This window comes from Phaseolus vulgaris, chromosome 3, assembly GCF_000499845.2.
Source record: "Phaseolus vulgaris cultivar G19833 chromosome 3, P. vulgaris v2.0, whole genome shotgun sequence".
In the NCBI taxonomy this organism is placed as follows: Eukaryota; Viridiplantae; Streptophyta; class Magnoliopsida; order Fabales; family Fabaceae; genus Phaseolus; species Phaseolus vulgaris.
In genome coordinates, this window is record NC_023757.2 from 9411512 (window position 1) to 9438397 (window position 26886).

Consider the following 26886-nt stretch of genomic DNA (forward strand, 5'->3'; position numbering starts at 1 on the left):
AGATGTGATGGAGATACCTGAATTCAATATAACGAGATAACTCTATTTCATTTGTGGTGTTGGATTTGTGAGAAGTTACGCCAATGCTAGCAATATTTTTATGCAAATGGCTCAGATTTTTTCTTCTTCGGTCTAATACACATGCCAAGGTTCTTTATGCACAAGGAAACAATACTATTAAAAAAAAGGTGGGAATTATGTTTTGATTTTATTAAAATGGTGTAACAGCTATCTAATGAGGAGAAACCAGTAATTCAATGGTACACAAGTAGCATAGCAGAATAAGAGTTCTACAAAGGAAAGCCAGCACAAAATCATGGCGAGAGTTCCTTCACAGTTGGGAGGCTAGGTTGCCATCCCAAGCTCCGATATGGTCGTGGCTTAGGAAGAGGTGCCACAAAAGGCTTCTTCCCTTTTATTCCTTTTCGTCTTGAAGGTCTTGGGGTTATGGACTTCTCCTTAGGGACATAGAAGTCCTTTGCAGAGAAAAAAGAGTCCTCTACACCTCCTTCACCTAAAGAACCATCCATATTTGTGTCCACCTTCTCTACACCTAGCCCCGTTGTTCCCTCTTTCACAACACTGTTGCTCCCTTGGCCTTTGGGAGACACACTTATCCTTTTTTCCAACACCCCTTGCCCTCCAACTCCATTTGTCTCTTTCGTTTTCCCATTTTCTTTGTGACTGTTTCCACTATTATTGATCATTGTATCCAGTGTCTCATGGTCTTCTACAACATTCGGCACTTTCACTCTCTCCTTAGGAGACCTGGTCTTTGTTTCCAATACCACCCCATTAGCCTCTTTGCTGTTCTCTTCCTCTAAAAGTTTTCGTTTCAGCTTCTCCACGTCTCTAATCGAGATCAGGATATACTTGTGACCAGGCACCAGAACCTCTTCTCTCCATAACACCGATTGATGAGGCACTTTGAACACTTCTGGCCGTGCAACACACATCCCCGGATACTTTGTCATCAACTTAGACGCAGGAACTGCATGTCTATACAGCTCCTGATGTCCACCCGCATGAGTTATCCTCACAACAAACTCCTTGGACTGTGAGTACAATTCCGGCGACGGCACGCTTTCACTCTGATGGTTCTTCCTTCTGGAACCTTTCTCTCTATGTTCCACCCGACCTAACGAATGAACCACACGCTTCAGCATAGCCTGCACCTCAAACTTATTATTATGCTCTCTGAATGTTTCACCATCTCTTTTAGAAACTAGAGCTGGGTAGCGGAAGAGCGTGAGCCACAGAGATGTTATTTAAAGAGACTCGTCATAGATGCTTCTCAGTTTCCTATGGCCGGCTTTCTCTATAGAGCGATGAATCCGAGGTTGGGACATGTGCAAACAAAGGGAAAACAATGGCTTTTATTTGAGTGAGGACAAAACAAGTTCATAGACTGGATAAGAAGGAATCAACCCTTTCCTCAGAATTAACTTCAGTGTCTGATACCGTGCCATGCCAGCACCACAGACACATTCTTGTGCCAGGATCATACTCCCATAAACCAGACAAGACTTGGCGCTCCAGTTTCTTCAGCCTCCCACTGATCCAGTTGTTGTGGATGATGTAACTACCCTTCTTCAAACATGCTGCTTTCACGTTTTTTTCCCGCCATAGTTCTTGGTAAGCACCGTTTGGGAAAAGGTCTCTGTCTAAGAAATGTACCGTTAGGTTTGTTTCAGGTTCCACACATTTGTCGTCACCGACGCGGTTAGATCCTCCTTCGCCGCATAACGTGTCGTAGAAGCTTGGCTGCTCTGATAAGCCAGAAGTTTCTGCATGTCTTACCACTTTCTCTATAGCAGCAATTGTCTGAGTGTCGGAATGAGCATAATAGAAGCCAGAGTTTAAGCGTCTAGGTAGGTTTATTGGTCCTGCACAAATGACAACAAAAGAATATTTGAAACCTTGGAAAAATCTGCATCCAACCTCTGAGACATTGTGTCTGTATATCTTTCTCTTTTATATGTTAGTATTTGACGTGTCTATTCTATTTTTCTTTTACTCACTTGTCAGTCCAAAACTATGATTTTCCAATGCAAAATAAATTGCTATAGGTTTATAGTTTTTTCTTACTCAAATCATAGCAATGGATGTTTTATGTTTCTAGATTGGAAGAAGTATGAATTTTAAGTGTAAAATAAGCACCTTGTGTTTTGTATTCATCAGACTGTGCAGCAAGAACAGCGGGGCCAAAAGAGTGAAGTAAGGGAAGTGGGTTTTTGAACCAGTATACATCAACATCACTGAGAAGTACATTGTAACCCAGCTTGAGAATCTTCAGAACAATTCTTGACTTCACCTTCGTCACCCTTTGGAAGCACTTGGTGCCAAAGTGGCAGTCATCAAAACTGATGTTACTTGGAGCTGTCGGATCTGTGAAAACTGGAATTCCCTGTCTTAACAGAAAGCGGGTAATTGCATTCAGATACAAGAAAATATGATAACTAAACTGAAATAGTTAATTAAGCTTTGAGAGCATCTAGGTAATGGCAGCATGAACACAAATAGAACTTTTTTTGTATAATTATTATTATTATTTGAACACAAACAGAATGATAAGCCGTTACTAGTTAGTAATCTGCATTAACAGTTTTCACATCTGGCCATAAAAAATAGCATATAATGCGTTAACAACATTAATGATAGATTCGTTTTTTATACTTCTTCATAGATTTCACGTGGTATATTCGACTAAACATGGCTAATGTGTATAAGTTCGAAACAAAAGAATACATTCATCTTAATTTTGTGGGTGTTATAATGCTTTTAAGCACCCTACTTAAAAATCTACTTCGAAGCTAAAATTATTGATGTGAATGTTTAATTTAATTTTTAATTTTACCAGTCCTATACTCAGATATTATTGTTTGAAATATTTTCTTCATTAATGTTTCTTCTTACCGCAAAATATTTTAAGCTACGGTTGTTTTGTGCTTGCATGAAAAACCCACGTCATGTGCACAAATGATGATTTTATTAAGCAAGATTGCTTAACATAAAACAGCTTTCATAAGCAACTCCAGATGGTATAATAAGATGAAATTATCTGAAAGTTTGTACAGGAGACTTCTCATTTTTCAGATATCACAATTACGTGATCTTAGCTTTCTAGATTTTAATTATGTCTGCTAATTACATTAAATATCGCTTGATTTCTAACTATGTTAATGAGTTCTCAATTATCCAAACATCGAAGGTCAGTGCTACATCTAACTTATCTTAAACCTGAAAAGAATAACACTGCATTTAGGGGAACGACTCAGAGAAAGGTTCTTGGTGTTCATTTTTATGTAATAGTCAAGGCCCATTAATTGATCATACATAATATACTTCAGAAAACCTTTCTTCGATAATAAATAATAAATGAGTAGTTGCACAAATACTATTATGCAGAGAAGGATAGCAGATACCTGCAAGATGGAGAATTGATATGTTTCTTGATCAATGGCACACACAACAAAATTTTCAACAAACAGTTCTCGTAATCTGCAAACCCAACTCATGAGCATATCCTTGTAGCTATATCCAGCAACGGTAAGTATAACTGTTTTAGTTTTGTCTGCATTGATAGACAGGAGTGATTCTAAGGAGAATGGAAGCTCCGGAGTGGCTGGAATTTCCCTCTGATCCTTCTCAGAACAATCTAATGATATAGTCTGTGGTTTCATACTATCAATGCAATACACTCTATTTTCCTTTAACCAAGGTGGAAAATATTTTTCCTTCATCAGGTTTATTGCACCCTGGTGTCCAATTGAATAAACAACATTTTTCTTGGTGTCAACCACAATGTATCGTTTATTGCACTTCAAAAGTTTGACCAGGTTAGAGTTAGCTTCCCTGTAGAAGAAGGAGCCATAGTTTGCCCCTACATGGGAATTGCCAATGTACTCCCAATTTCTATGTTCAATATCTAAAGCACTAGAATTTCCTTGCGTGGGACTAAAATCATCCTCTTCATTCAAATAGAAACTTGTGATGGTCAAACTAGCATCAAAGACAAATCTGAACTCAGATGACATGGCCTCATGAATCACCCAGTTGTTATGTATACCTTTACCGTACAAGAAAGGAGGAAGAACTCCATCATGTAGAGGCACATCCTTGCTGTTCCACACCATGATCATTCTTGTATAGCAACGTTTCCCCTGCCAATTGTGTTGAAGTATTTTCTGCAGCTGAAGAAGAGAGGACAATTCAATATAGTTTTCTTGAGCATACAGTGTTTTCAGTGAGTAGTTTTTCCCAGATTTTCATTTTTTTCATACCTGCTGGATCTTCATTCGTTTCCCATTACCTGTCTGCCAATGTTTCCCAGACTTATCCAAATGGAATGGGAAGGAAGAAACATTTTGAGCCGAAACAACAAGAAGCCAATCATGGTCAAGTTGATACACATGGTTTAGGGTGGAGATGAATCCAGAAAGGATAATGGTATCAGGGTCAACGATAACAGATATCTCTGATGTGTGTGAACGTGATTTTGCAATCATGGAGTGGAAAAAAGGAGTACCTAGGAAGCTGGACAAAAATTAATAATTATAAAGCAGTACTTAAGATACAAGAACTTTTACACTGATAATATATATAAAAATAAGCATAAAAAGTAAATTAATCTTTGTAAGTGTCTAATATACCTTCAGTGTAACAGAATTAATTTCAGGAAGAAGAACAAACAAATTCTGTAATGAATATCAAATCATGAATACTATCCTCTAGCACACGAGGCAGCTTGTTTACTTACGTAAAATCAATGTTAGTATCAACTAAAACCCTGGAATCAAAAGCATCAGCAAAAGAGGCAACGGAAGGATCTTGACTGTACAAAACAACAGTAACATATGGAGACAGAGCCAACCATGACCTAACAGCAAGAGTCTGTTTGGCCCCAGTAGAGCCCTTAAAGGGTTTCGGAGCTGTGAATATGGTAATACCAAATATAACATCTTTGGAAGCTCTGCTATGATCCTTCAATGAAGGTAATCTCTGAGTGGCATAGAGAGAGAGAGCAATGAAGACAAACCCAGATAGCCAAACCGACCATAGCTCCACCTGAGATCCCTGAAAATCAAACACAAGATTAATTTACATGCTTTGAGACAATGCTTTTGAAAGAATGCAATTCAAGGAACAGAAAAATTAAGGACCTTCATGGCTTGTACTAATGAGAAAATTCTGTCCTCGTTTTGTGAAATCATCTTCATGGGCTGTTAAGAGAGAGAGAGAGAGGGTGAGTGAGTGATGCTTTACCTGAAAGTCTAACAAACCCACTAAATCCCTACTTAGAATGTGAAGTTTGACGTCAGAAGCACGTAAGAGTTGCAAGAATTGAATTGAATATAGAAAGCTAGAGATGAAAAGCAAGTAGCTAGTCAAGAGTCAAAGGCGTTACATACACTAAATTATATATAAACACGTATGATGAATAAAATGGAAGATAATGAGGTTCAGTGTCGTTTCCTGTGTTTCTGCACCATCAATTCATGAATGGCATGTGGATGTTACCAAATGAATACGTAAAGGAGACAGACAGAAACGTACTAATTAATTACCAAGCTAATTACAGTTAACAATCAATAATTGTTTAGTCTTAGGTTACTGCTTTCTTCACCAAAACTAAGGGATAACTGAGAACCATGATTGGCCCTCGAAGAACGAATCACTAACACCCTTAAAAACATATTACCACTTTAACATTGTTCAGACTTGCTCAAAATGAACTTGTTAGTCTAACTTTTTCCTCCCAAAACATTAATTATTTTACATTTCTTGCAAGCTATCATTTGCAATTTTCTCGTTACTTTTTCTTCTCAAAACTCAAATTCTTTAAATTTCCTCATTGTTTTTAGAATTTATTTTACCTTTTCAAATTATCTATTCTTTTATAGTGGCTTACATTTTTGCATGTGTTGTTTTTCATATCATGTATCCTTTTTCGTTTACTTTTTTAATACATTCTAGTTTTGTTATATATTTTACATTCTTTCGCAAAATTAATATTACACTATGTTTTGGTTTTGGAGACTTTTTAATAGTCTCGAAGTATATGATTGTTTCAATGCTTTGTTTGCTATTTTGAAGTCGTTAAAGATAACAACTGTAAAATCGTAATATGATTCTATTTTCATAAATTAAATTTGATATTTTACGCACTAGTTGAAGTTTTGATCTAGTTCGAATTGAGGTTTCGTGTATACCTAAATTGAAAATTTAGGGTTGCTATTTTGACTAAAACACAGATTTTGATTTCAAGTGCTACGAATAGGAGTATATGGTTTATTAGATTCACCTTAAAAAGTCATGTATTTGAAAATCAAAAGAAACCAAGATCCATGAACAAACAATTTACTAGTAATAAATTGTAAAGTACAATAATCCCTACTCACGAGGCTTCATAAAATTATACAAATTCTTCCTATTTTCTTTATCCTCACATCAAATCTCTAAATTGTTTAAAAAAAATTTTACGAACATTTTGTATATATATTACATTTGCTCCCCTTAATCATTTGAAAAACAATGCATCATATAGAAAAAAGGTTATATCATTTTCATGATATTACAAAACTTCAAAATTAACTACTGTAATTTTCCATGAACTTTAAAATTAATTAATGTAATTTTCCATGTGTGAGTGTATTTCAACGCTCTTTTAATATGCATGTCTTTTAGTAGTAGGAAACAGTAGAAACGTGTATTGGCGCATTCACTTTAACGCAAGACGTTCACATTTGTAACTGTTTAACACAGTAAATAACCAATCTAATCAATATTTGGGTCACATGGGTAGTGTAGAAAGGGAATAAACAAAAGAAAATTGGATAGCAGATTAATTTCTTAAAGTTTATCTGAATCATTAAGATACCGCATCCAGAAAATATTTATATATTGATGACAGGACTTCTGATGAAAAGGTAAATCTATCGATTTTTTGGTGCCTTTTTATGCATCAAACCACATAACACCGTACATCCAGCTCTACCTAGTTTTTATGCTACCCTTAAAGAACAGTAGCAAACTAGGAAGCAAACAAGAGTATCTATATTGAACGTACAGAAAAAGTCATGACTACCTATTACTTTTGAATCAAAATTCCCTTTGCAGTCCAAAGACCAGATATCACAAGCTTCGCCCTACCCCTCCTAATTGATCTTTCGGTGAATGAACCTCGACGACGCAAACTCAACCGTTTCTGTTTCCATCGTTCATCTCTGCCGCCGAACAGGTGATCTGGATCTTGACCTCCTTCCCCTACATAAAAAGAAAGCAGTAAATAAACAAGGCACCAAGTAATCAATAAATATGAAGCCTGACAAATTCACCTGTTCAGCTTAATCTTATATGATGGAAGTTTGTCTGAAAAACATAAAGCATAATCTCAGAAAAACTTAATGGCAACAAACCTGGAAGAATCAAGAGAAGAATAGGGAGAATGCCTGCGCTGAGAACGCTTGCTATGAGGAGACCGCGAAAGTTGTCTAAAAAGGAAACCACCGTACTGACTTGGTGAGTTTAAAGTATACAAAGTTTATAAATACAACTCAACCTGGTACTCAGTGTCAACACTCCATTCGAAGAGGCCTATTACAATAAATCTTTTCTGTTTCTTATGAATTCGATCACAGTAAAAAGTCTTGTATTCTAGCTTCAGGGTATAGATATCCTTACAATTATGGATAAACAAGTGCCAAAATTTGTGTTCATCAAAAGTATTTTGCTCTTGTATGTCTTATATTGCAGAGATAAATTGATAGCTCTAATAGACACAGTAGACAAAAAAAGTGCATGAAAATGTGATTATTACTACAAAACGTGAACATGAAAAACATTCCATGTAACATGCAATAAGATAATTTAACTTCAACTGCATAAAGACCCAAATGATTGAATCTGTGGCATGGTATCAGCTTCTGCATCCTCAAACTGCCAAAATCATAGGCTCGATATTTTTTTTTCTCAAAGAAACGGTATAAAATAAATCAACAGTTATATTTTCAAATTTGTAACTTTTGGTAATAATAATATCGTAAGTTGCACTAAGATGCATCGAATCTTATAAATAATGGCCAGCATAGATAATCTAATTATACATAAAATATGAATCCGAAAATACCAACACAAACACACATTTAGATAACAGTCATGATTTGAAAAAAAAAATGGAATACAATTACACAAATAAAAGTTTCTTTTCACCGAAACAAGTGAATAAAACACAACATGTTAGAAAAGCCAAAGTCCAAAAACAATGCTGAAATAAATTTATAACTTTCTGGCCTTTAAACAGAAAGATAGAGCTTCAGTGCAGATTGAGGTAAGAAATTAAGTCCTCACACCTAAATCATGAGAAGATTGACCTAGAGATGAAATCATTAAAATTAAATATAGAGAAGCTGGTAGTAGTGTCAACATCTATGATTCAACTTAGCACATAAAGCTAACCTATTTGTAAATCACCAACATTCTTTTAATAACAAGAAAAGGAAAACAAATCAATTGACACTGTCATCGAATAGCATAAAACATTAACCGTATGAGAATTAGAATGATGGTAAATATATTACACACAAATATTGATATAGCCTATAAACACAGCACAAGATGCTCTGGAACACAAACTTCAACATTGCAAACCTGAACAGTGTAAGAATCTATTAATAAATGATACCTTCTTTTAGATCTGACAGGAGACGGTGATAAGTCACGCTTTCTTGAATGCAGCTTCCTGCATTACAAACATTATGAGAGACTATATATAACAACAAGACAATGAGAATTAAATAGAATATACTCTAAACCTTTTTGAGCCATCTGATCCTTCACCACTTGAATTACCGGCATGCTCAGTACGATCCTTGTTGGTTCTACCTCTACTACTAACTGAAGATGAACGTCTTCTCCTATGCCTGTCATGATTACTTTGATCTTTCTGCCTTGATTTATGTTCCCCCTTGTCCTTTGTATGCTCCCTTTTCCGGCTAGTATCGTCAGTGGCACTACCTCTATGGGATTTTTCTGCTTCCCTTTTATCATCCTTGACATCAACATGAGACGATCTTTTCCTTGACTCTGATTCCTTTGCCTTCTCCCCATGCCTGAAATTGTGTTCTTTCACCCTTTCTTTTGCCTCACTGCCATAATCTGTTTTTTCCCTTTTATGATTTCTTTCATCCTTCCTTCTATGATTCTCGTAACCTTTTTCATCTATCCTGGTCTTACTACTGTGTACCTCCTTTACAAAGTCTTTCTCTGAAGTATTCCTATCAGGCAGGTCATTTTTTTCAGATTTTCTTCTGCTTTCCCTACCTGAATGATCATCTGTTGATTTTTCCACAACAATGTTCTTTCCAGGCAGTTCAGATCTTGGTATCCCTGAAGACTCCTTAGAACTAAAGCCATTAAATCTATCATGGCTTCTTTGAATGGCATCAAGCCCATTATCCCTAAGATCTACAGACACCACTTTGGAAGAATGTGAAAGATCGGATGCTCTAGTAACCTTGTCATCATGCAATTGATCAGAAGCAGAATCATTGCTACTTCTGGATGGTAAAGAGATGGTTTTGACCTGAGCATTCACAAAATTAGTTTCATATCTACTATGCTCATCAAACTGTGAAATGCCATTAACAGATACATCATGTGTATCTGACAAATGTTGCTTAATCTCTGACTGGTAAGCAGCATCTTTTGCAGGAGTTGGCACACTGGAACTCTCAATTTCATTGTCTTCATCATCAGCATCAGAACCATAATTTCCAAGACCTAAAACATCTCCAGGAGAGCTAGAATTAGATTTTTCAGTGGCACCATTATTTTCTACCTTCTCTTTGACTGGAACTAAAACCTTTGCAGATGCCTTAGGAACTGTAGCTGAGGGTGGAGATGCAGATGCCTTATGGTTTGGGATTACAACCTTGTGACCTACTGCAGAAAACAAATTTTTAGAACTTATATAATTTAATACTAGATTAGTAAAATAAAATAATTTATACAGATTTATTGAAATGTAATGTTATTTTATTATTATTTCTTTTGTATGTACCCAGATTTAGGATTATTTCTTTTGTATGTACCCAGCTTTATTATTATTTCTTTTGTATGTACCCAGCTTTAGGATTAGGGTTCAATATAAATGTAATGTTATTTTATTATTATTTCTTTTGTACGTACCCAGCTTTAGGATTAGGGTTTTAAGCGCCTTGCCCTCTTTTTGTAACCACATACACACACACATCAATAATAGGTAAATCAGTGTAAGTTGAACACACTGTATTTTCTCCATCTTATTTATTCAAGTTGGTATCAAGAGCTTCTGTCCACTATCTCTGGCAGTCTCGCCGCGTCTTTCTTCCAATGAAATCAAGGTTAGGTGTGCCTCAAGGAGCACAACCCATCTCCAGTGGTCGCTTGTCAAAATTTCCCCGACACGCCACCATGTGCCACTCACCACCACCGGCCCCTTGTTAGGCATGTGTCTCCCACACTCCATCTTCCCGGTGCCAAAATCACACCAGACTCGTCTTGTTGGTGCTTTCTGGGCATGTTTATGCCCTTGTCCTCCGGTTCGTTGGGAGTAGTTCATGGCTAGGGTTTTTCCTTCCCTCCTCAAATTTGTTTGAGGTTTTCTTTGGAATGGCTTCTACTTTTTTTGCTACTCCTACTATTAACACAACAAAGCTCAACTGGAAAAACTATATATCTTGGTCTACTTCCGTGCAGTTATGGTTCCTTGGTCAAGGATACCATGACCATTTAGTGAAGGATGTCACTGCTGTTTTGGATGAAGAAAAACCCTAGAGGCAGAAACTGGACTTCCAGTTATGTGTTGTTTTATGGCAATCACTTGAACAGGATGTCTTAAAAAATTTCAGATTGTTTAAGACATGTTCTTCCTTTTTTGAAAAAGGCGCAAGTTATTTTTGCTAATGACATTCAGCATCTCTTTGAGTCTTTGATGCAACTCAAAGAGTGGCCTCTCTCAAACAGACCAATTATGATATGATCTCATATGTAGCAAAGGCTCAGGCTACAGTAGAAGAATTGAAGAGATTTTTGGAGGCTAATTCATTGGAGGATATCAACAAAAACTTGATAAGTATACATGGTCCTAATTCTGAGAAGCCTATACTCAGATTTTGAACATGTACATGACCAAATTTTAGCTAGTGATTATATTACTTCGATGGACAGCTAGTCATTAGACTTCTTTTGGTGGTGCCTACCTTGTTAAAATATGAAAATGTAGCTGATGTTATTGAAGCATCAGGAATGGTAGCATCAAGAGGAAAAGAGGAGGAGGTCATAACAAGCAAGGAGGACATGGTGGCCGAAGTGGGCGACCTCAATGCTTATATTGTAAGAGAACAAGTCATACCCAAGAAAACTATTATTCCTTGCATGGTTTTCCAGACAAAGCTACTCGTGTCTAATCTGAAAATTCAGAATCTAAAATTTCTAACGAAGAGTACCAAGAATTTTTTAGGTACAAACCTAGGAAATCAATCAATCTTGGTCAATCCTCTCTAATGCCAAGTGTGTCAACTGCATGCATTTCTCAATCTGCGGAAGGTCATAATCCACGGATTCTTGATTCAGGTGTCTTAGGCCATATATCTAGTAACATTTCTTCATTTTTCTCCATTTCTTTCCCAAAAATTCCTCATCTTGTTACTATGGTCAATGGATCCAAAGTGGCATCTCAAGGAGTTGGCCAAGTTTCTTTATCTGCTTCACTAAATTTAAATTTTATCTTGTTCATTCTTCATTGTCTTACAATTGATTGATTCTTTTTTTAAATTGTTTTGTTACCTTTACTGCTAATTCCTCTGCTATACAGGAACATGGTATGGGTCGTCTGATTGGAGAAGGACATGAGTCACAAGTTCTTTATTATCTAAAACCAACCAAGTCCTTCAATATACTATTTTGCAACTTCGGCCCCAAAACTTTTCCATGATCATTTGGGTCACCATAGTTTATCTAAGTTGAAGATGACGGTTCCTAATCTCAAACACATTCAAGCTTTAGATTGTGAATCTTGTGTCAGTTAGGAAAACATATTAGATCTTCTTTTCCTAAAAAGTTTAAAACACAATGCAATTTTGTTCTCTAATATTCATTCGGATATTTTGGGGACCAAGTTGTGTCACTTCTTATAGCTTTAATTATTTTTTAACCTTAAGTGATGAATTCCTTCAATGTACTTGGGTTTATTTAGTGAAAGATAGATTTGAAATTTTATCCATATTTATGTTTCTTCAATGAAATTAAGAACCAATTTGGGAAGATAATTAAAATTATCATAAGTGATAATGCAAAAGAATAATTTTCTATTGTGTTTTCTTTATTCTTATCTTCCTAGAGAATTTTAAATCAGTTACCATGTCCTCACACTCCACAACGAAATGGTATAGCATAGAGGAAGAATAGACATCTTATTGAAATTGTCCGCTCTCTAATGTTGAATATTAATGTTCAAGTTCATCATTGGGGAGATGCAGTCCTCACTACCTATTTCCTAATGATGTCTTCTTCCTCTCTTGAAAATTAAGCTCCTCACTATTTTTTGTCCAATGACCCTCTATATAATGTCTCTTGTGTGTTTGGGTGTATTTGTCTTGTTCATAATATCTCTCAGGTCTTTGACAAGTTTTCTGCAAAGGCTATTACGTGTGCAATTTTGGGATATTCTCATCTTCAAAAATGATATAATGTTATTCTCCCTCAACCAAAAGGTATTATATGTTTGTTGATGTTATCTTTGAGACATGCCTTTTTTCTTGTTCTCCATGGAACATTGTTCGTGTATTCAATAGGTCCTTCTTGTCGAAATGCAAAGATTATTCCACCACTTCCTCTCAGATACAACATTAGGCACATATAACTCCTTCATCCTTGCTTGAAGATCTTCATGAGTCAAACCTCCACCTCCAGATCACCATGCCATTAATCCTTCAACCTCCTGACCAGTGTTATCGATATCGGATAACGGATCATAACGGAGACCCCATAAATCCTTTATAAAGTTATAACGGAAAGCATAACGGGTTATGGCGGAAGGTGTTGTGGCAGAGATAAAAAAAATGTATTATGGATTGCAATAAGTATAATGTTTTAAATGGCCAAAAATAGGGGCAAAAAAACTAATTTTAAGTAGGTTTTGAACTCTTAATTAGGTTTAACAGCTCATGTTGGAATGGGCCAAAGGCCCAAACTTGATTTAAGTAGGTTTTGAACTCTTAATTAGGTTTAATAGTTGATGCACCTGCAGCACATTCAAGTTTTATTTGAATAATTAGGGTTTTAGGTGGCATAGATAAAATGATGTGCTATTGAGAATAGTTATATATGTTTTACATGGGCCTAAAATAGGCCCATAAGCCTAAAGTTAATTAAGCTGGCATGTTTAAATTAGGGTTTCCCAGCTGCACACCACACTAAGTATTTAAATTTTAGGGTTTTTATTCTGTTAAAGCTGAAATGGGCCTTTGGCCCAAATTTTTGTTTCCTAAAACTAGGTTTAGGTCTTCCGCAGACCTTCTTCAGCCGCAACCCTTCTCCATGTCGTCACAGCGTGCGGAGCCGCCGTCGCCGCCGCCGCTGCCACCATATTTTTCCGATATTTTGGATATTTCCGATATCCGTTAGCACTCCGACATGGCCATAGCGGCCGCCATGGGCCGCCATGCAAAATCCGATTCGCCACCGCCTTGTTGTGGCGGTGGTCAGGAAAACCGCCACCGAAATCCGCCATGGCGACGCCATGGCCGATAAGTGATAACACTGCTCCTGACCCTCTCTTGACTCTAGTCATGCTTGGCCTATTGCTCTTAGAAAAGTTATTCAATCTACTCGTAATCCATATCTTGTTTATAATTTTTTAAGTTATCATTTGTCTCTTTCATATTCCTCTTTTGTTTTCTCCTCTACCATTATTGTTCCTAACAATGTTCATAAGGCACTTGGTCACCCTGGACGACAACAAGCCATGATTGATGAAATGCTTGCACTTGACAATAGTGCACTTGGGAGCTTGTCCTTCTTCCTTCTAGTAAGAAGCATGTGGGTTGTAGATGGGTCTACATTGTTAAGGTTGGTCCTATTGGTGAAATAGATCGTCTCAAAGCACGTCTAGTAGTTAAGGGATACACTCATGTTTATGGCCTCAACAACTTTGATACTTTTTCTCATGAGATTAAGATCAATATGTTCGTCTTTTCCCTGCTATGGCTGCCATTTGTCATTGGCCCCTCTTTACTAGCTTGACACTAAAAAATGCCTTTCTTCATGGTGATCTGGAGGAGGAGATTTACATGGAGCAACCTTCAGGATTTGTTGCTCGAGGGAGTCTAGTATGGCTTGTGAATTACATTGGTCACTTTATGGCTTAAAGCAATCACCCCGAGCTTGGTTTGGAAAATTTAATCATATTGTGCAGACTTTTGGATTGAAACGAAGTGAGGCAAATCATTTAGTGTTTTATTTACTTCTCCTGGAAAGTGCGTTTATCTTATGGTCTATGTTGATGATATTGTCATTTCATGAACTAATATCATTAGTATTACTCAATTAAAAAAGTATTTATTTAGCCACTTTCAAACCAAGGATGAGTTATCTAAAATATTTTCTTAGTATTAAAGTGGAGCAATCAAAAGAAGGTATCATCATTGAAAAAGAAAATATGTTCTTGATATTTTGGAGATAATTGCAAGCCCATTAATAGTCCTATGAACTCAAATCAAAAGTTAATGAGCCCAGTTGAACTTTCCTCAAACCATGAGAGACATTCTCACCAACCTTTTTTTTTTTTAAAAAAAAAAAAAAAAAAAGGTTGGTGGGAAAACTCATTTATCTCACTATAACAAAACCTGGTCTTTCTTATCCAGTGGGAGTTGAGTCAATTTATGCAGAACCCTCACATTGATCACTAGAATGTTGTGAGAGAACAAGGGATTGTGATGCAGATTGGGTTATTTGTCCCATTGACAGGAGATCTACCACACGACATAGTGCACTCCTTAGAGGAACCTTATATCTTGGAAAAGTAAGAAACAAAGTGTGGTTGCCCAATCTAGTGTAAAAGTTGAATATAAATCTATAGCCCTAGCTACATGTGAACTTGTGTAACTAAACAACTCTGTCGAGAGTTGAAATCTTGAGAAAATGAGCAAATGAAGTTATATTGTGACAATTAGACAGCTATTCATATTGCCTCCAATCCGTGTTTCAAGAGAGAACTAAACATATAAAGATTGATTGCCATTTTATTAGAGAAGTTGTCGTCCAAGGATCTTATTACTGAGTTTGTCAGCTCTAATGAAAAACTAGCAGATATTCAAACTAAATCTCTAAAAGGACCTACGGTTCAGTTAAGATGTTCCAAGCATGGTGCATATGATCTACATGCTCCAGCTTGAGGGGGAATGTTGAAATGTAAAGTTATTTTATTATTTCTTTTGTATGTACCCAGCTTAGGGTTAGGGTTTAAGGTAAGTGTCTTGCCTCTTTGTAACCTCAAGTGGATTATTTAAGAGAAAATGAGTACAACAGCCGACTATTTACCTTCAGCAGTAAGATCATCTTCAGCTAGAACTTTGGTTGCAATTTCATCAAACAATTCATCAGTAACCTAAGAAGAAGCTGTAATTAGAACTACAATGTATTTTTTCTGCTATATCCATACACAGATTTTAGTAAGATGAAAAATTCACATTTTAACAAAACTGACCTTCAAAAGAACTTCAGTCAGAACTCTTTTTATTTCTTGGTTGATTGCTGCGGTTCTAGCTACCTCAAGTTGATCCTATACAAGAAATAATCCATACTAAATTAAAAATGATAATGAATTTATTTTATTGACACAAACTTTAATGTTAAAAAAATGAAACCTCTTCATCTTCCTCATCCTCAGCTGATCTAGATGAATCTATGCTTTTACTATCTGCCTCATCACCTCTCGCATATGGCTTGTCAATGCCATCATATACAAATGTTGCTTCCTCCTTCAGATTCTCTGCAGGAGCAGCAATGACTGTTTTCTTTATTTCCTCTCTAAGCCAGTTGGGGACTGAAGCCTGAAAAGTAACAGCAAAATGATGTTTGGTTATTATATATATATATATATATATATATATATATCCAAGAATTATTTGTAACATACTTACCTTCTTAGGACGATCAGAAACACTAGATACCCCATATGCATCAGCAGAGAAAGCAGCGGTAGGATGAATTGTAGTTCCTGTGCTAAGGGTAAAAGGTGGTGCACCACTTGGTGGAATGGTTGAAGGGAGGCCGGGTGGTCCAGGAAACCTTCCAAATGGTGGCGCCACATGACCAGAAGTGGTGATAGAAGGGTCAAGCTGGTAAATTAACCAAAAGCCAAAGCATTAAAATGAGCATATAAGTTGACTAGGAAAACAAAGGGTTTCAAAATTAAAACCTGTGGCCCAGAGGCATGAATTGGTGGATAACCAACACCAGGGGCCACCTGAGCAGCCCAGTTATTAATTGAAGTACTTGAATCATGATGATTGTAAGTTGATTGCATCTGCAAGTCATTATCACGATTAAACCGGGGTGCAAAATCTAATGGTTGATCAGCAAGACTAATAGCTGAGTCAACTGAGTGGCTGCCCGGTGCAAAGGGCGGTGCATGCATTGATGGTTGCACATGACGTTCTTGAGATGAGGAACTTGACAAAGGAAAGACTGAGTATGATTGTTGAATCTGATCAGCAGCCTCTTTACCTGCCACGTCTGACAAGTCAATATTCAGATTACCATTGAAAAATAAAAAGGCAAGATACAAAGCATTAAATTTAAAAATGTAGTCCTAGAGGCATATGTTCATTTCATCAAAGCTACAAACTTTAAAAAGCCCTTTCACGCTGTCTGATAGTTCAAAGTTCCAACTACTAGTTATTCTTCAACTCATCTTTAGATAGGCAAAATTAAGTATTATATCACATGTCTACTAATAACATGGGCCACAATAAACCATCAAAACTAATGAGAGATGGGTTAATCATTCCTTGTCCTGAGCAAATTTATGAAGATGTAATAACTGTTAAAGGTAAGGCGGCGAGGTGCCAAAAAATGCATAAGTTCCAATAACTCATTAATTAATCCTATTACAATAAACAATACTCAGAATATGAACAGATGGCTGAGATAAAAACAACTATATGGGCAACACTTATAAATAACTTGATTTACCAATTAGCTATATAAGGACGTACATAGAAGTGATTAAAGGATATTGTTCAATCCTCACTAATGGGTACTTCATCGAGACTTCTGATTTGAAATATAAATACACCTTATTATTGTTAAGAACTTGGATGGTGGCAATCAAAATGTATCCCCAATTTGAGCCACCTAGTTCTCAGCTCAATGGCTTTACATGAAAAGCAGAATTAATTTGCTTGAAGTGATAAAAATTAAGCAGATTCACAAATGGTTCCCTATATTTCTAACAAGAACACAGAGCTTTCAATAAAACATCTATTATTTTGAATTACAGCGAGTCCAAGCAGCACCTAACACATGAAAAAATTATGTCATCGGGTTTCTCAGTCTTTCTTCCCAATGCTTGTTCAGAGAGGACAACCTTGAAAATTAGCTGCCATAATCCCAGAAAAGACAAGTGCTGATTCTGAAAAGGAAACCCTTCTTATCCAGATACTGTAAATTTGAAACCTTAAGGCCAAAATGAGAATTATTGAGTTTTAGTATTAGGATTCCCCATTTGTTACCAAAAATATATTTTTTTAAACATAATAAATTTATTTGCCTCAAATGTATATTAATAATTGGAGGGTTTCTTAACTTTATCTTTTTTAATTCTAGAACATTGCAACAGAAACTCTTTTCTCAGCTGTTCCTTATCTCTCCTAGTCAATTGTCCCTCTCAGATCTACTGGTCTGGGAAGTGGTTCACCTCCAATCAACCTCACCATCTGTACCAGACCATCCTACCACAAGAGACTCATCGTAACTGGAGCATCAACACAATCCCATGTTTGAATTACTGTAGTGTCTAGTCATCTGAGAAGCATGTGACAGCGCTTGAATATTTTTCAGAAGCCATCTTCACAAGCCTCTCTGCCACAAGATTCCAGCCACACCCACCCAACACTGACTTGGTTTTTCATCCCACACAGGAAGTTATTTTTTAAAGCCCCACCTAAAACTTTTGGAAACACAACACAAGAGATACTCCTAAAACTTTGTACAGTTCTAGCGATTCAGCATGAATCTCCAAACTATAAAATGAAGCTCTAAGCAATCATCATCAGTGTTATAAAAAAATCAAAGATGGCACACCGCAGCAAGGAGGTGGTGGCAAATCAGATTTTCTGTCACGGGTTGTCAAACCCACTTTGGGCATCATAGTATGGTCCTGCAGTTCAGCCATGACAGAAATTATGTTGCCACTGCAATGTGCGTCTTCTTACAGAAGAAGCCCTCATGTCAGCACAACCCAACCCAAGGTATGTGTAACCCTAGTTCTTTTCTTTCTTTTCTGGGTTGTACATGCATGACTAGATCAATGTGCAATTGAACTTTTGTTTTGAAAAAGAATTGGGTCATACAACCAACAACCTGACCAAATCCAAACAAAATAAAAGACCATACGTGCTCCTCACTTCATCACACCACAACCCTACACACTTTGTAGTCAACTGCACCTCATTTTGTTGCAGCCACCACCACCACCACCTGGTTCGTCCCACCACAGCACCTGGTTCATCATAGTTTGTCTCCTTCTGCAGTGGCACCAACCCACCTTGGTTCATCCCATCACTGTGCCACCAACCTACCTTGGTTCATCCCATCACTGTGCCACCATGATCCACCCTCCGTGGTCCATCCTCATTTCTTTTTCTTTTTCCTGTTTGTTCTTGTTTCCACAATAGCAGAACAACCCACCCTGCCCTACGTGCTCCTCACTTCATCACACCACAACCCTACACACTTTGTAGTCAACTGCACCTCATTTTGTTGCAGCCACCACCACCACCACCTGGTTCATCATAGTTTGTCTCCTTCTGCAGTGGCACCAACCCACCTTGGTTCATCCCATCACTGTGCCACCAACCTACCTTGGTTCATCCCATCACTGTGCCACCATGATCCACCCTCCGTGGTCCATCCTCATTTCTTTTTCTTTTTCCTGTTTGTTCTTGTTTCCACAATAGCAGAACAACCCACCCTGCCCAATTTTTCTTCTTCTTTTGTACTCAATACTTATTCTCTAATATATAAATCTAACACCGCAGTTGTTTAGTTATTTGAACATGGTGGAGTTTTGCTTTGATTTTATTTTATTCAAACTTATAGACTTACCATTATTATATTTCACTATCATCATTAATTGTATGGTTGTCTTACACTATTTTGCATTTCAAATATATTTATGCATTTTTTATTTATCTAAATGAATATATTGTATTTGTTTGGTCTGCGATGCTTCTATAATAAGCTTCTATAATAACCCGTTCTGGCTTCCAATATATTTTTGTAGAGGACTTTTAGGTAAACAATCATTTCCTTTCAACAGATAACGATAATCAAATCATTATTCATGTGATTCCACCTAACAATGTTTTTTACCCAAATTTTGACAGAGTTGTATCACAAATATACATTAAAAGAAAATTCCAGAATATTGATTTATGATCCATTTCCACAGAAGCTTCACTTGCAACTTCAATAAACTAAATAAACAATTACCTGCAACAGAACTATAACTAGAAGGTACCTCCTGCTGATGAACAGATGGATTTGTTGGCAAGTTCCCTTGTTCAAATGAAACATTTGAATCTCTGATGCTGGTCCCATCTCTAGCACTGTATGAATGTCCATCTTGAGCATAAGATGTCTCCAAGCTGACAGGTACACCATCCTGGGAATGTCCTGAATGTCGCTGCACAGATGTATCTAAGTAGGAAAATTGTTGATAGGTTGGATGGGATTGGTTTTGAACATCAGTATAATGTGGGTCAACCGATTGCTGATACTGATCATGAAACTGATTTTGCTCGTGCAATCTTCCAGCAGGTGAAAAATGTGTTTGTGGATGCTGACTTTCCAAGGCAGCCTTAGCTGCCCAAGCTCTGGCCTTCGCAGCCCAATCTTCTTCATTGTTATGGGCTACCAATACAACATTATGTCAAAACAATACAATATCCACTGCATTAAGAATGGAGATACAGAAACTCGGGGATTGGGGTTTCCAAGATGTCATATAGAACTTAAAAATCACACACAAGCACACAAAGTCAACCAATTAGACTGTAATTTTTCCAATGAAAGCATCGCATATTAACAGACTAATAACCATTTAAACAAGTTGTAAACTACATTTGAAAAGTGGAGTAATTCCTCAGACACAACAAGCAAGTACCTATCTCGGTCAACATTCAGTGTCAAGTCACGACTCACAATAATCTCATGAATACATACAAATACAAATGAATCACAAAGAAAAAAGCCATGTATTTGACCCAGATAACTTGGTAATAAACCAACTATCAAACATAAGCTAACAAAAAAAATGCAAGATTTTTTTTCCCACTCCGCATTTTCTTCTTTTCTGTACAAATGCTTCCCTCTCTAGTGAATATAACTTTAAACTATTCCAGACCCCAATAATAAACAACAAAACCTTAGTTCTGGCACGTATACGAAAACAACGTTTCTCACGTAACATTAAAAGAAAAAAAACAACTAACCTGGATAGGCCTGGTTAGGTGGCAAGTTTGGATTTCCCCATTCCTACAGAAATTTCACGCAATTAGTGAACCAATGACAGAAGAAACCCTAGCGAACCAAAAAACAAAGAGGCAAAAAGACGAAGGGCAAGAAGGATATTTCACATGAGGATAAGGCTGAGGAATGTGGGAGTGAGGTGTGAACTGATGAGGAGGCGCGTGAGAGCGAGGCGGAGGAGGAGGGAACGGGCTTGGATGGTACGAATATGCGCTCGACGGAGGAGGAGGAGGAGGCGGCGGCGGTGGTTGCTGCCACTGTGGCGGAGGAGAAGGGGTCTGCGAAGGGTGGTATTGGAATTGGGAAGACAACCAGGGGGCCTGGGGCGGCGGAGGTGGTATCTGGTGAAAGTGGTGCTGGTGAAGGTGGGGATCCGCCGCATGCAGCGGAGGAGGTGGCGGTTGCGGTGGTCTCATGTAGCCGTGATGTTGCTGGAACGAATCCATGGATAGGGAGGGAGGGGTATGGGATTTGGATTTCAATGCGATGCGTTTCGTTTTATGGCAAAGTGAAAGGAAGGAAAAATTTTAGAATGAAAGAAATGAGGGTTCAGGAAGACACCGTGTGGCCACCCGCTTAAGAAGGAAACTCTTGTTCCCACTCACTCTTCCCCACTCTATTGTATGGAGAAAATAACGAAAACAATAAACAACAAAGAAATTTAAATGAAGATGATGATAATAATAATAATATAGCTTGATATAATATAAGATATAATATATTACTTTTTTAAAGTAATCAATTTTATATATAAATTTCAATAAAATATTTGTTATATTATCAATTATCCAGTTAAAGGTAATCAGTAGAAAAGGGATACAAATTTTATCTTTTTATGTGATCAGTAGAAAAGGGATACAAATTTTATCTTTTTATGTGACTTCACTTTTTTAACTTTCTTCACTTTCCCTCTCTGCAAGATTTCTTTACCTTCTTATTATTTAAAATGTGTAAATTATTTTTATTTTATTTTATTAAAAATAATCAATAACACGGTGGATGTCAATTGCTCTCGAATGAGTTTGGGGACCTACAGAACGATTGCTCTTATTCCTATGCTCGATCGGCCTAATACTCTCGAGACTCTAATATACGTTTGTGCTTCTTGATGCACTTCCATCCTCTCGATTGTCCTGGTCCACAAGCGGGGATGGTACCTACAGAAGATACTCAAACGCTAAAGTCAGTTAGGGTGTCGGTACACGGTTGTTAGAGAGCACTGTAGATAATAACGTACTTTTCTCCTTGAAATACGTGCTATTTATATTACATTAATGAGCCTTCACTGTTGGGTCGGGTTAAGGGAGTTGGTTAACGTTTAGGGTTGTGTTAAGCCACCCTTAACCATGGGTTAGCCTTGCTAATCTGGTCAACCTTTGACTTGAGCGTTATGGGTCGGTCGACCACATGTAGCGACGCGACCGTCTCTTTATTACTTGGGTGGCGGCATGGGCCGAGTGCTGACTGACTCATTGATTCGTCCGGTCGCACCAGTACAGTTGCCCCCCAGGCTCGAGAGCTAGTACAGTCGAAGAGTCTGAAAATTGGACCTCGGGCGGTGGTGTAATGATGGATGAAGTGACTGGAAGGTGGCGCCTAAACGGGTGATTTGACGTGCATTTATGAGGGGGGTTTTGGCTGCCAAATGATGTGGGTCGTTGGATCAAGCAAATCTAACGGTTGAAATTTTGTGACGTTTGGGTTTCCGAGGCATTCTCGAGCTATAAATACGGGCGGGTGGTAGTGCCTCTTGCGCGTTTTAATATTGATTGAGTTCCGACACCCGAGTGCATCCGAGCGATCTTTGTTGCTATTGTCGTCCGTTCCAAGGTTAGTCATGTCTACTCACTCCCGTCCCACTTCTTCTTCTTCTCCTACTCGGTCTCCTCTTCCTGAGCCCCCTTCTTGTTCGTCATCGTCGTCATCCTCTTCTTCTTCTTCTACTTCTTCGTCCAACAAAGTCATCACGGTCGGGGCAGTTAAGGCCGCTGCCCCGCTTATGGAGAAGGTTAGGAATGATGACGCTGGTAATGCGTCTGACCAGTCAGTCTCACATAAGTGACCACGTCCGCATGCGAGACCTGCCTGGGTTGATCCCAAGGTATGCGAGGTTGCGTTCGTGTTTCATACGGATGCCTTAGTAATCGAGTTTTTGAACAACGTCCCAGTTTTGAAGGCTTCCACCGAGGAGTCTTTGTTGGCATTTGGTCCTTGCTCCCTGGCGGATCGTGTGTATAAGGAGCGGTCATCCAGCGAACCCCCTTTTTTTCATGTATAGCTGTCTTTTTTCGGACCTCCATGTGTCCCTTCCTTTTGATGTGTTCACGGTCGGTGTCCTTTGGGCACTTAATGTGGCTCCGACCTAGTTGCACACTAACACGTGGGCGTCCATGCAAGCTTTTCGCGTGGTGTGTCGGACGTTTGGGGTGCGTTCTCTTCCTTCCTTCTTTTTGCATTTCTACGCCTCCCATCCTGCCGAATTGGTTGGTTGGCATTCTTTGGTTAGTCGGGCTGGCAGCGTGTTGTTCAAAGCCTTCACGGCCTCCTATGAGAACTTCAAAGAAAAGTTCTTCAAGGTGTACGTGGAGCCAGCGGGCACACGTTACTTTTTTGACGAGGTCGGCCAGTCAAGGTTTCCCTTGTTCTGGACGAGGAAACCCACAAAGATCAAGGATTGACCTAGTTGCACACTAACACGTGGGCGTCCATGCAAGCTTTTCGCGTGGTGTGTCGGACGTTTGGGGTGCGTTCTCTTCCTTCCTGCTTTTTGCATTTCTACGCCTCCCATCCTGCCGAATTGGTTGGTTGGCATTCTTTGGTTAGTCGGGCTGGCAGCGTGTTGTTCAAAGCCTTCACGGCCTCCTATGAGAACTTCAAAGAAAAGTTCTTCAAGGTGTATGGGGAGCCAGCGGGCACACGTTACTTTTTTGACGAGGTCGGCCAGTCAAGGTTTCCCTTGTTCTGGACGAGGAAACCCACAAAGATCAAGGATTGGCTGAGGCCGGTCAACCCGAGTGAGTATGAGCGGGAAGTTTTTGTGTTATTCAATAGTCTCCTCAAGAAGCTCCCCGCTCAGTCCCTTATGTCCTTGTATACGGTGGCCTTCGAGGGTATGTTGTCTTAACGCTTCGGTGATTTATTTCTTTATCTTTGGCTAACATTTTTTCTTGTTTCAGAGATTGCCAAGAGGGAGATCCCGCAAGCCATCGGAATGTTGAGCTCATTCAGGAACAAGTTGAACGAGAAGGGGGGGTCGTTGGTGCCAAGGCCCCTACCGCTGATGTCGCCCGGGCGGGCCGCTCTAAGAGCTCAAAGAAACGGGTTAGAGAGGGAGGGAACACGACCCAAATGGTGCGGGCTCCGGGGTTGATGCCAACCCCTCCCCCGAGCCGAGTGGTGACCCACTTTGGGTCGCCGCCAACCGATGACTTCAACCGCCCTATCTCGACCGCTGTTGCCGTTACCGTTGCGACCGCCGGAGAGTCGTCTCTGGCCTTGTTGGGAGGTGACAGGTGCTTCACCCGGGCGATAAATTTTGACTTGCTCCCCGGCCTCGAGTAGCTAATTGGCTCGCTCCCAGATGATGACGTTCTCGACGATGGCGTCGAGATGATCTGTCGCGGGCTGATCCTGACCTGTCGAGGCTTGAAGGCGGCGTATTGAATATTTGTCGTGCCTCGAGCATAATCTTCAAGAGGCGTCCAACAATCTCCAACAAGCCATTGATGCGAAATAAGTTGTGTTCGCAGGCTGCGGAGTTGGAGCTCGGTGGGGCCCGGTTGGTCGAGGTGGAAAAGGCTGACGCCGACAAAGCAGCGAAGATCGCACTGCTCCGAAAGGCGTTGGAGGCGGCCGAGCAGAGGGGGACGTTACTGGAGAAGGAGGTTGCTTCAGAGCATCAAGGGAAGGAGGCGGTCGATGCTGAAGTTTTGAAGACCATGGAGGATACCATGGTCTTAATAAATCAGAGTTTTGACCTAGCCGTTCGTCAAGCAAGGTGTTATACAATGGGCCTCCACCTTCTGGTCAATTTTACCAAGAGATGGAGGTCGTCGATGGTTGCTTGGTGCCTGCAGGGGACGACCAGGTTCTTCAGGGAGTCGACCAACCCACCCCAATCTTGGATGTTGAAGACTAGAGCTTAGGCTTTAGATTTTTAAGCTTGTTTATTTTGTTCCCTTGGGGTCGGGTTGTGGCCTCCACCTTTTTTGTTGAATGAATGAATGGAATCGGTTGTCTTTACTTAATTTTTACTTGCACAAGTCTTTCCTTTCGGTCAGTGTAAATGTGGGTTAAGACGATCAATATTATTGAGCCCGGTTGGCGTGTGTTAATAACGAACTGAATCGAGATGGCGGTCGACCTCTAAAGTATAACAAAATTGTGAACTTTTGTTTTGCACAAGTTAAATTATTCGCTTGGGGTAGGCTGATATGCCTTTACTTGTATCGGGAGGGTATGCCGGTTAAGGCTACATCCTGGCCAAACCATGGGTGAAGTGTTGGGAAGATATACCGCTTGAGGTTTTATCTTGACCGACACTTGTGTTTGGGTATCGGGAGGGTATGCCGGTTAAGGCTTCGTCCTGGCCGAACCGTGGGTGGGGTGTTGGGAGGGTATGTCGTGTGAGGCTTCGTCCTGGCCAACACCCACATTTGGGTCTCGGGAGGGTCTGCTGGTTAAGGCTACATCTTGGCTGAGCCGTGTGTATGGTTTGTAGTCTGCGCATTGCTTGAAGAAAACGCCTCGTTAAAACCTCTCTAATTGATGGTGCTGTTGGGTGAGGAAAGAGTGCGTGAATTTTATTCATATTTAGCTGAAATAAACTTGAGGTGCGTGGCATTCCACGTCCTCAGTACAATTTTGCCTGATAGCCATTCTAGGTGGTACGCTCCCCCTTCTCTTACTTCTCGAATTCGAAACGGTCCTTCCCAGTTCGATGAGAACTTGTCGTCCGTCTTCTTGGCGTTGCTTCGCATCCTCCAGACGAGATCACCATTGTGGAAGCTTCTCGGTCGAACCTTCGTGTTGTATCTTCTTGCCGCCCGAAGCTTGCACGCTACTTTGCGGATTTTGCTCTTGTCGTGGAGCTCGTTAAGGAGGTCGATTTTGACCGCTAGGCTTTCCTTGTTAAGAGACAAGTCAAAAAGTTGTCGTCTGATGGACGGTTCGCCCACCTCCACCGGTATCATCGCCTTTGTGCCGTACGTGAGGCTGTATGGGGTTTCTTGTGGGGTGCATCAATATGCCCATAGGAATTCTAGTAGCTCCTTTGTCCATCTTTCTTTTGCAGTTCCGAGTCTCTTTTTTAATTCGTTGAGAAGGATCTTGTTGGCCACTTTTGCTTGGCCGTTCGTTTGTGGATGCTTGACCGAGATCGTGACGGATTTGATGTTGAGGTCGTCGTAGAAGGTTTGGAGGCCTTGGTTAATAAACTGTCAACCATTATCGGACACGATTGTGTTCGGCACTCCAAACCGACACACTATGTTCTTCCATACAAAATTCTGGACGTTCTGGGCGGATATGGTAGCTAGGGGCTCGGCCTTTATCCACTTCGTGAAGTAGTCCACAACGACTAGAAGGTGTTTTGTTTGGCCTTTGCCGGGCGAGAATGGGCCAATGATGTCTATCGCCCATATGGCGAACGGCCAGGACGATGTCATGCTGTGTAATTCTTCTGGTTTCAGGTGATGGAGTGGGCCAAATTTTTGGCACTTCTTGGAGTATTCTGCGCAATCCCCGTGGACGGCCGGCCAGTAGTATCCTGCTAGGATGACTTTGGCCGCCATAGTTCGAGCCCCAGCATGGCTGCCACAGGCTCCGTCGTGAATCTCTTTCAAAACGTACTAGGATTGTTCTTTGGTGAGGCATTTTAGGAGAAGTATCGAGTGTCCCCTTAGATACAAATCTTGGTTAATCATAGTGTATCGGGCGCATTGCCATCGGATACTCCTTTCCTCGCCTGGTTGGCATGTTCTAGGTATTGGATAATTGGGCTTATCCAAGTACTGGCCTCGGTGATTGCTAGGCATTCGACATCTCCTACGCTTGGTTGTTGTAGGCGCATCTGGACGATCGATCGATGGTTGC

The 26886-nt window shown here is 39.5% G+C and overlaps 2 protein-coding genes across 2 annotated transcripts; both read right to left on the bottom strand.

Annotated features, from left to right (window-relative positions):
• Positions 1-177: 177 nt before the first annotated feature.
• LOC137806586 (uncharacterized) lies at positions 178-1166 on the bottom strand. Its single transcript, XM_068606786.1, has one exon. It carries the CDS (start codon positions 1164-1166, stop codon positions 315-317), a length of 852 nt encoding a protein of 283 aa, XP_068462887.1. The 3' UTR covers positions 178-314.
• Positions 188-21430, bottom strand: LOC137839071 (uncharacterized). Its single transcript, XM_068648200.1, has 16 exons — positions 20901-21430; positions 20757-20799; positions 19756-20175; positions 16460-16767; positions 16182-16379; positions 15906-16091; positions 15746-15820; positions 15580-15646; positions 8814-9942; positions 8684-8740; positions 7400-7493; positions 4760-5076; positions 4284-4536; positions 3426-4193; positions 2161-2407; positions 188-1886 (listed from the first exon to the last, which is right to left on the bottom strand). The coding sequence occupies exons 1-16, from the start codon at positions 21237-21239 to the stop codon at positions 1402-1404; spliced, it is 4986 nt and encodes a 1661-aa protein (XP_068504301.1). The 5' UTR covers positions 21240-21430; the 3' UTR covers positions 188-1401.
• Between the last annotated feature and the right edge of the window lie 5456 nt (positions 21431-26886).

Bases quoted from the DNA above. Each gene is read 5' to 3' on its own strand.
- LOC137806586 (XM_068606786.1), bottom strand. From the start codon at position 1,166: ATGCTGAAGCGTGTGGTTCATTCGTTAGGTCGGGTGGAACATAGAGAG.
- LOC137839071 (XM_068648200.1), bottom strand. From the start codon at position 21,239: ATGGATTCGTTCCAGCAACATCACGGCTACATGAGACCACCGCAACCG. The intron at 7,494-8,683 runs GTATCATTTATT...TTTCCTTTTTAG, and splicing joins CCTGTCAGATCTAAAAGAAG to ACAACTTTCGCGGTCTCCTC. The intron at 4,537-4,759 runs GTAAGTAAACAA...ATTTTTGTCCAG, and splicing joins GATACTAACATTGATTTTAC to CTTCCTAGGTACTCCTTTTT.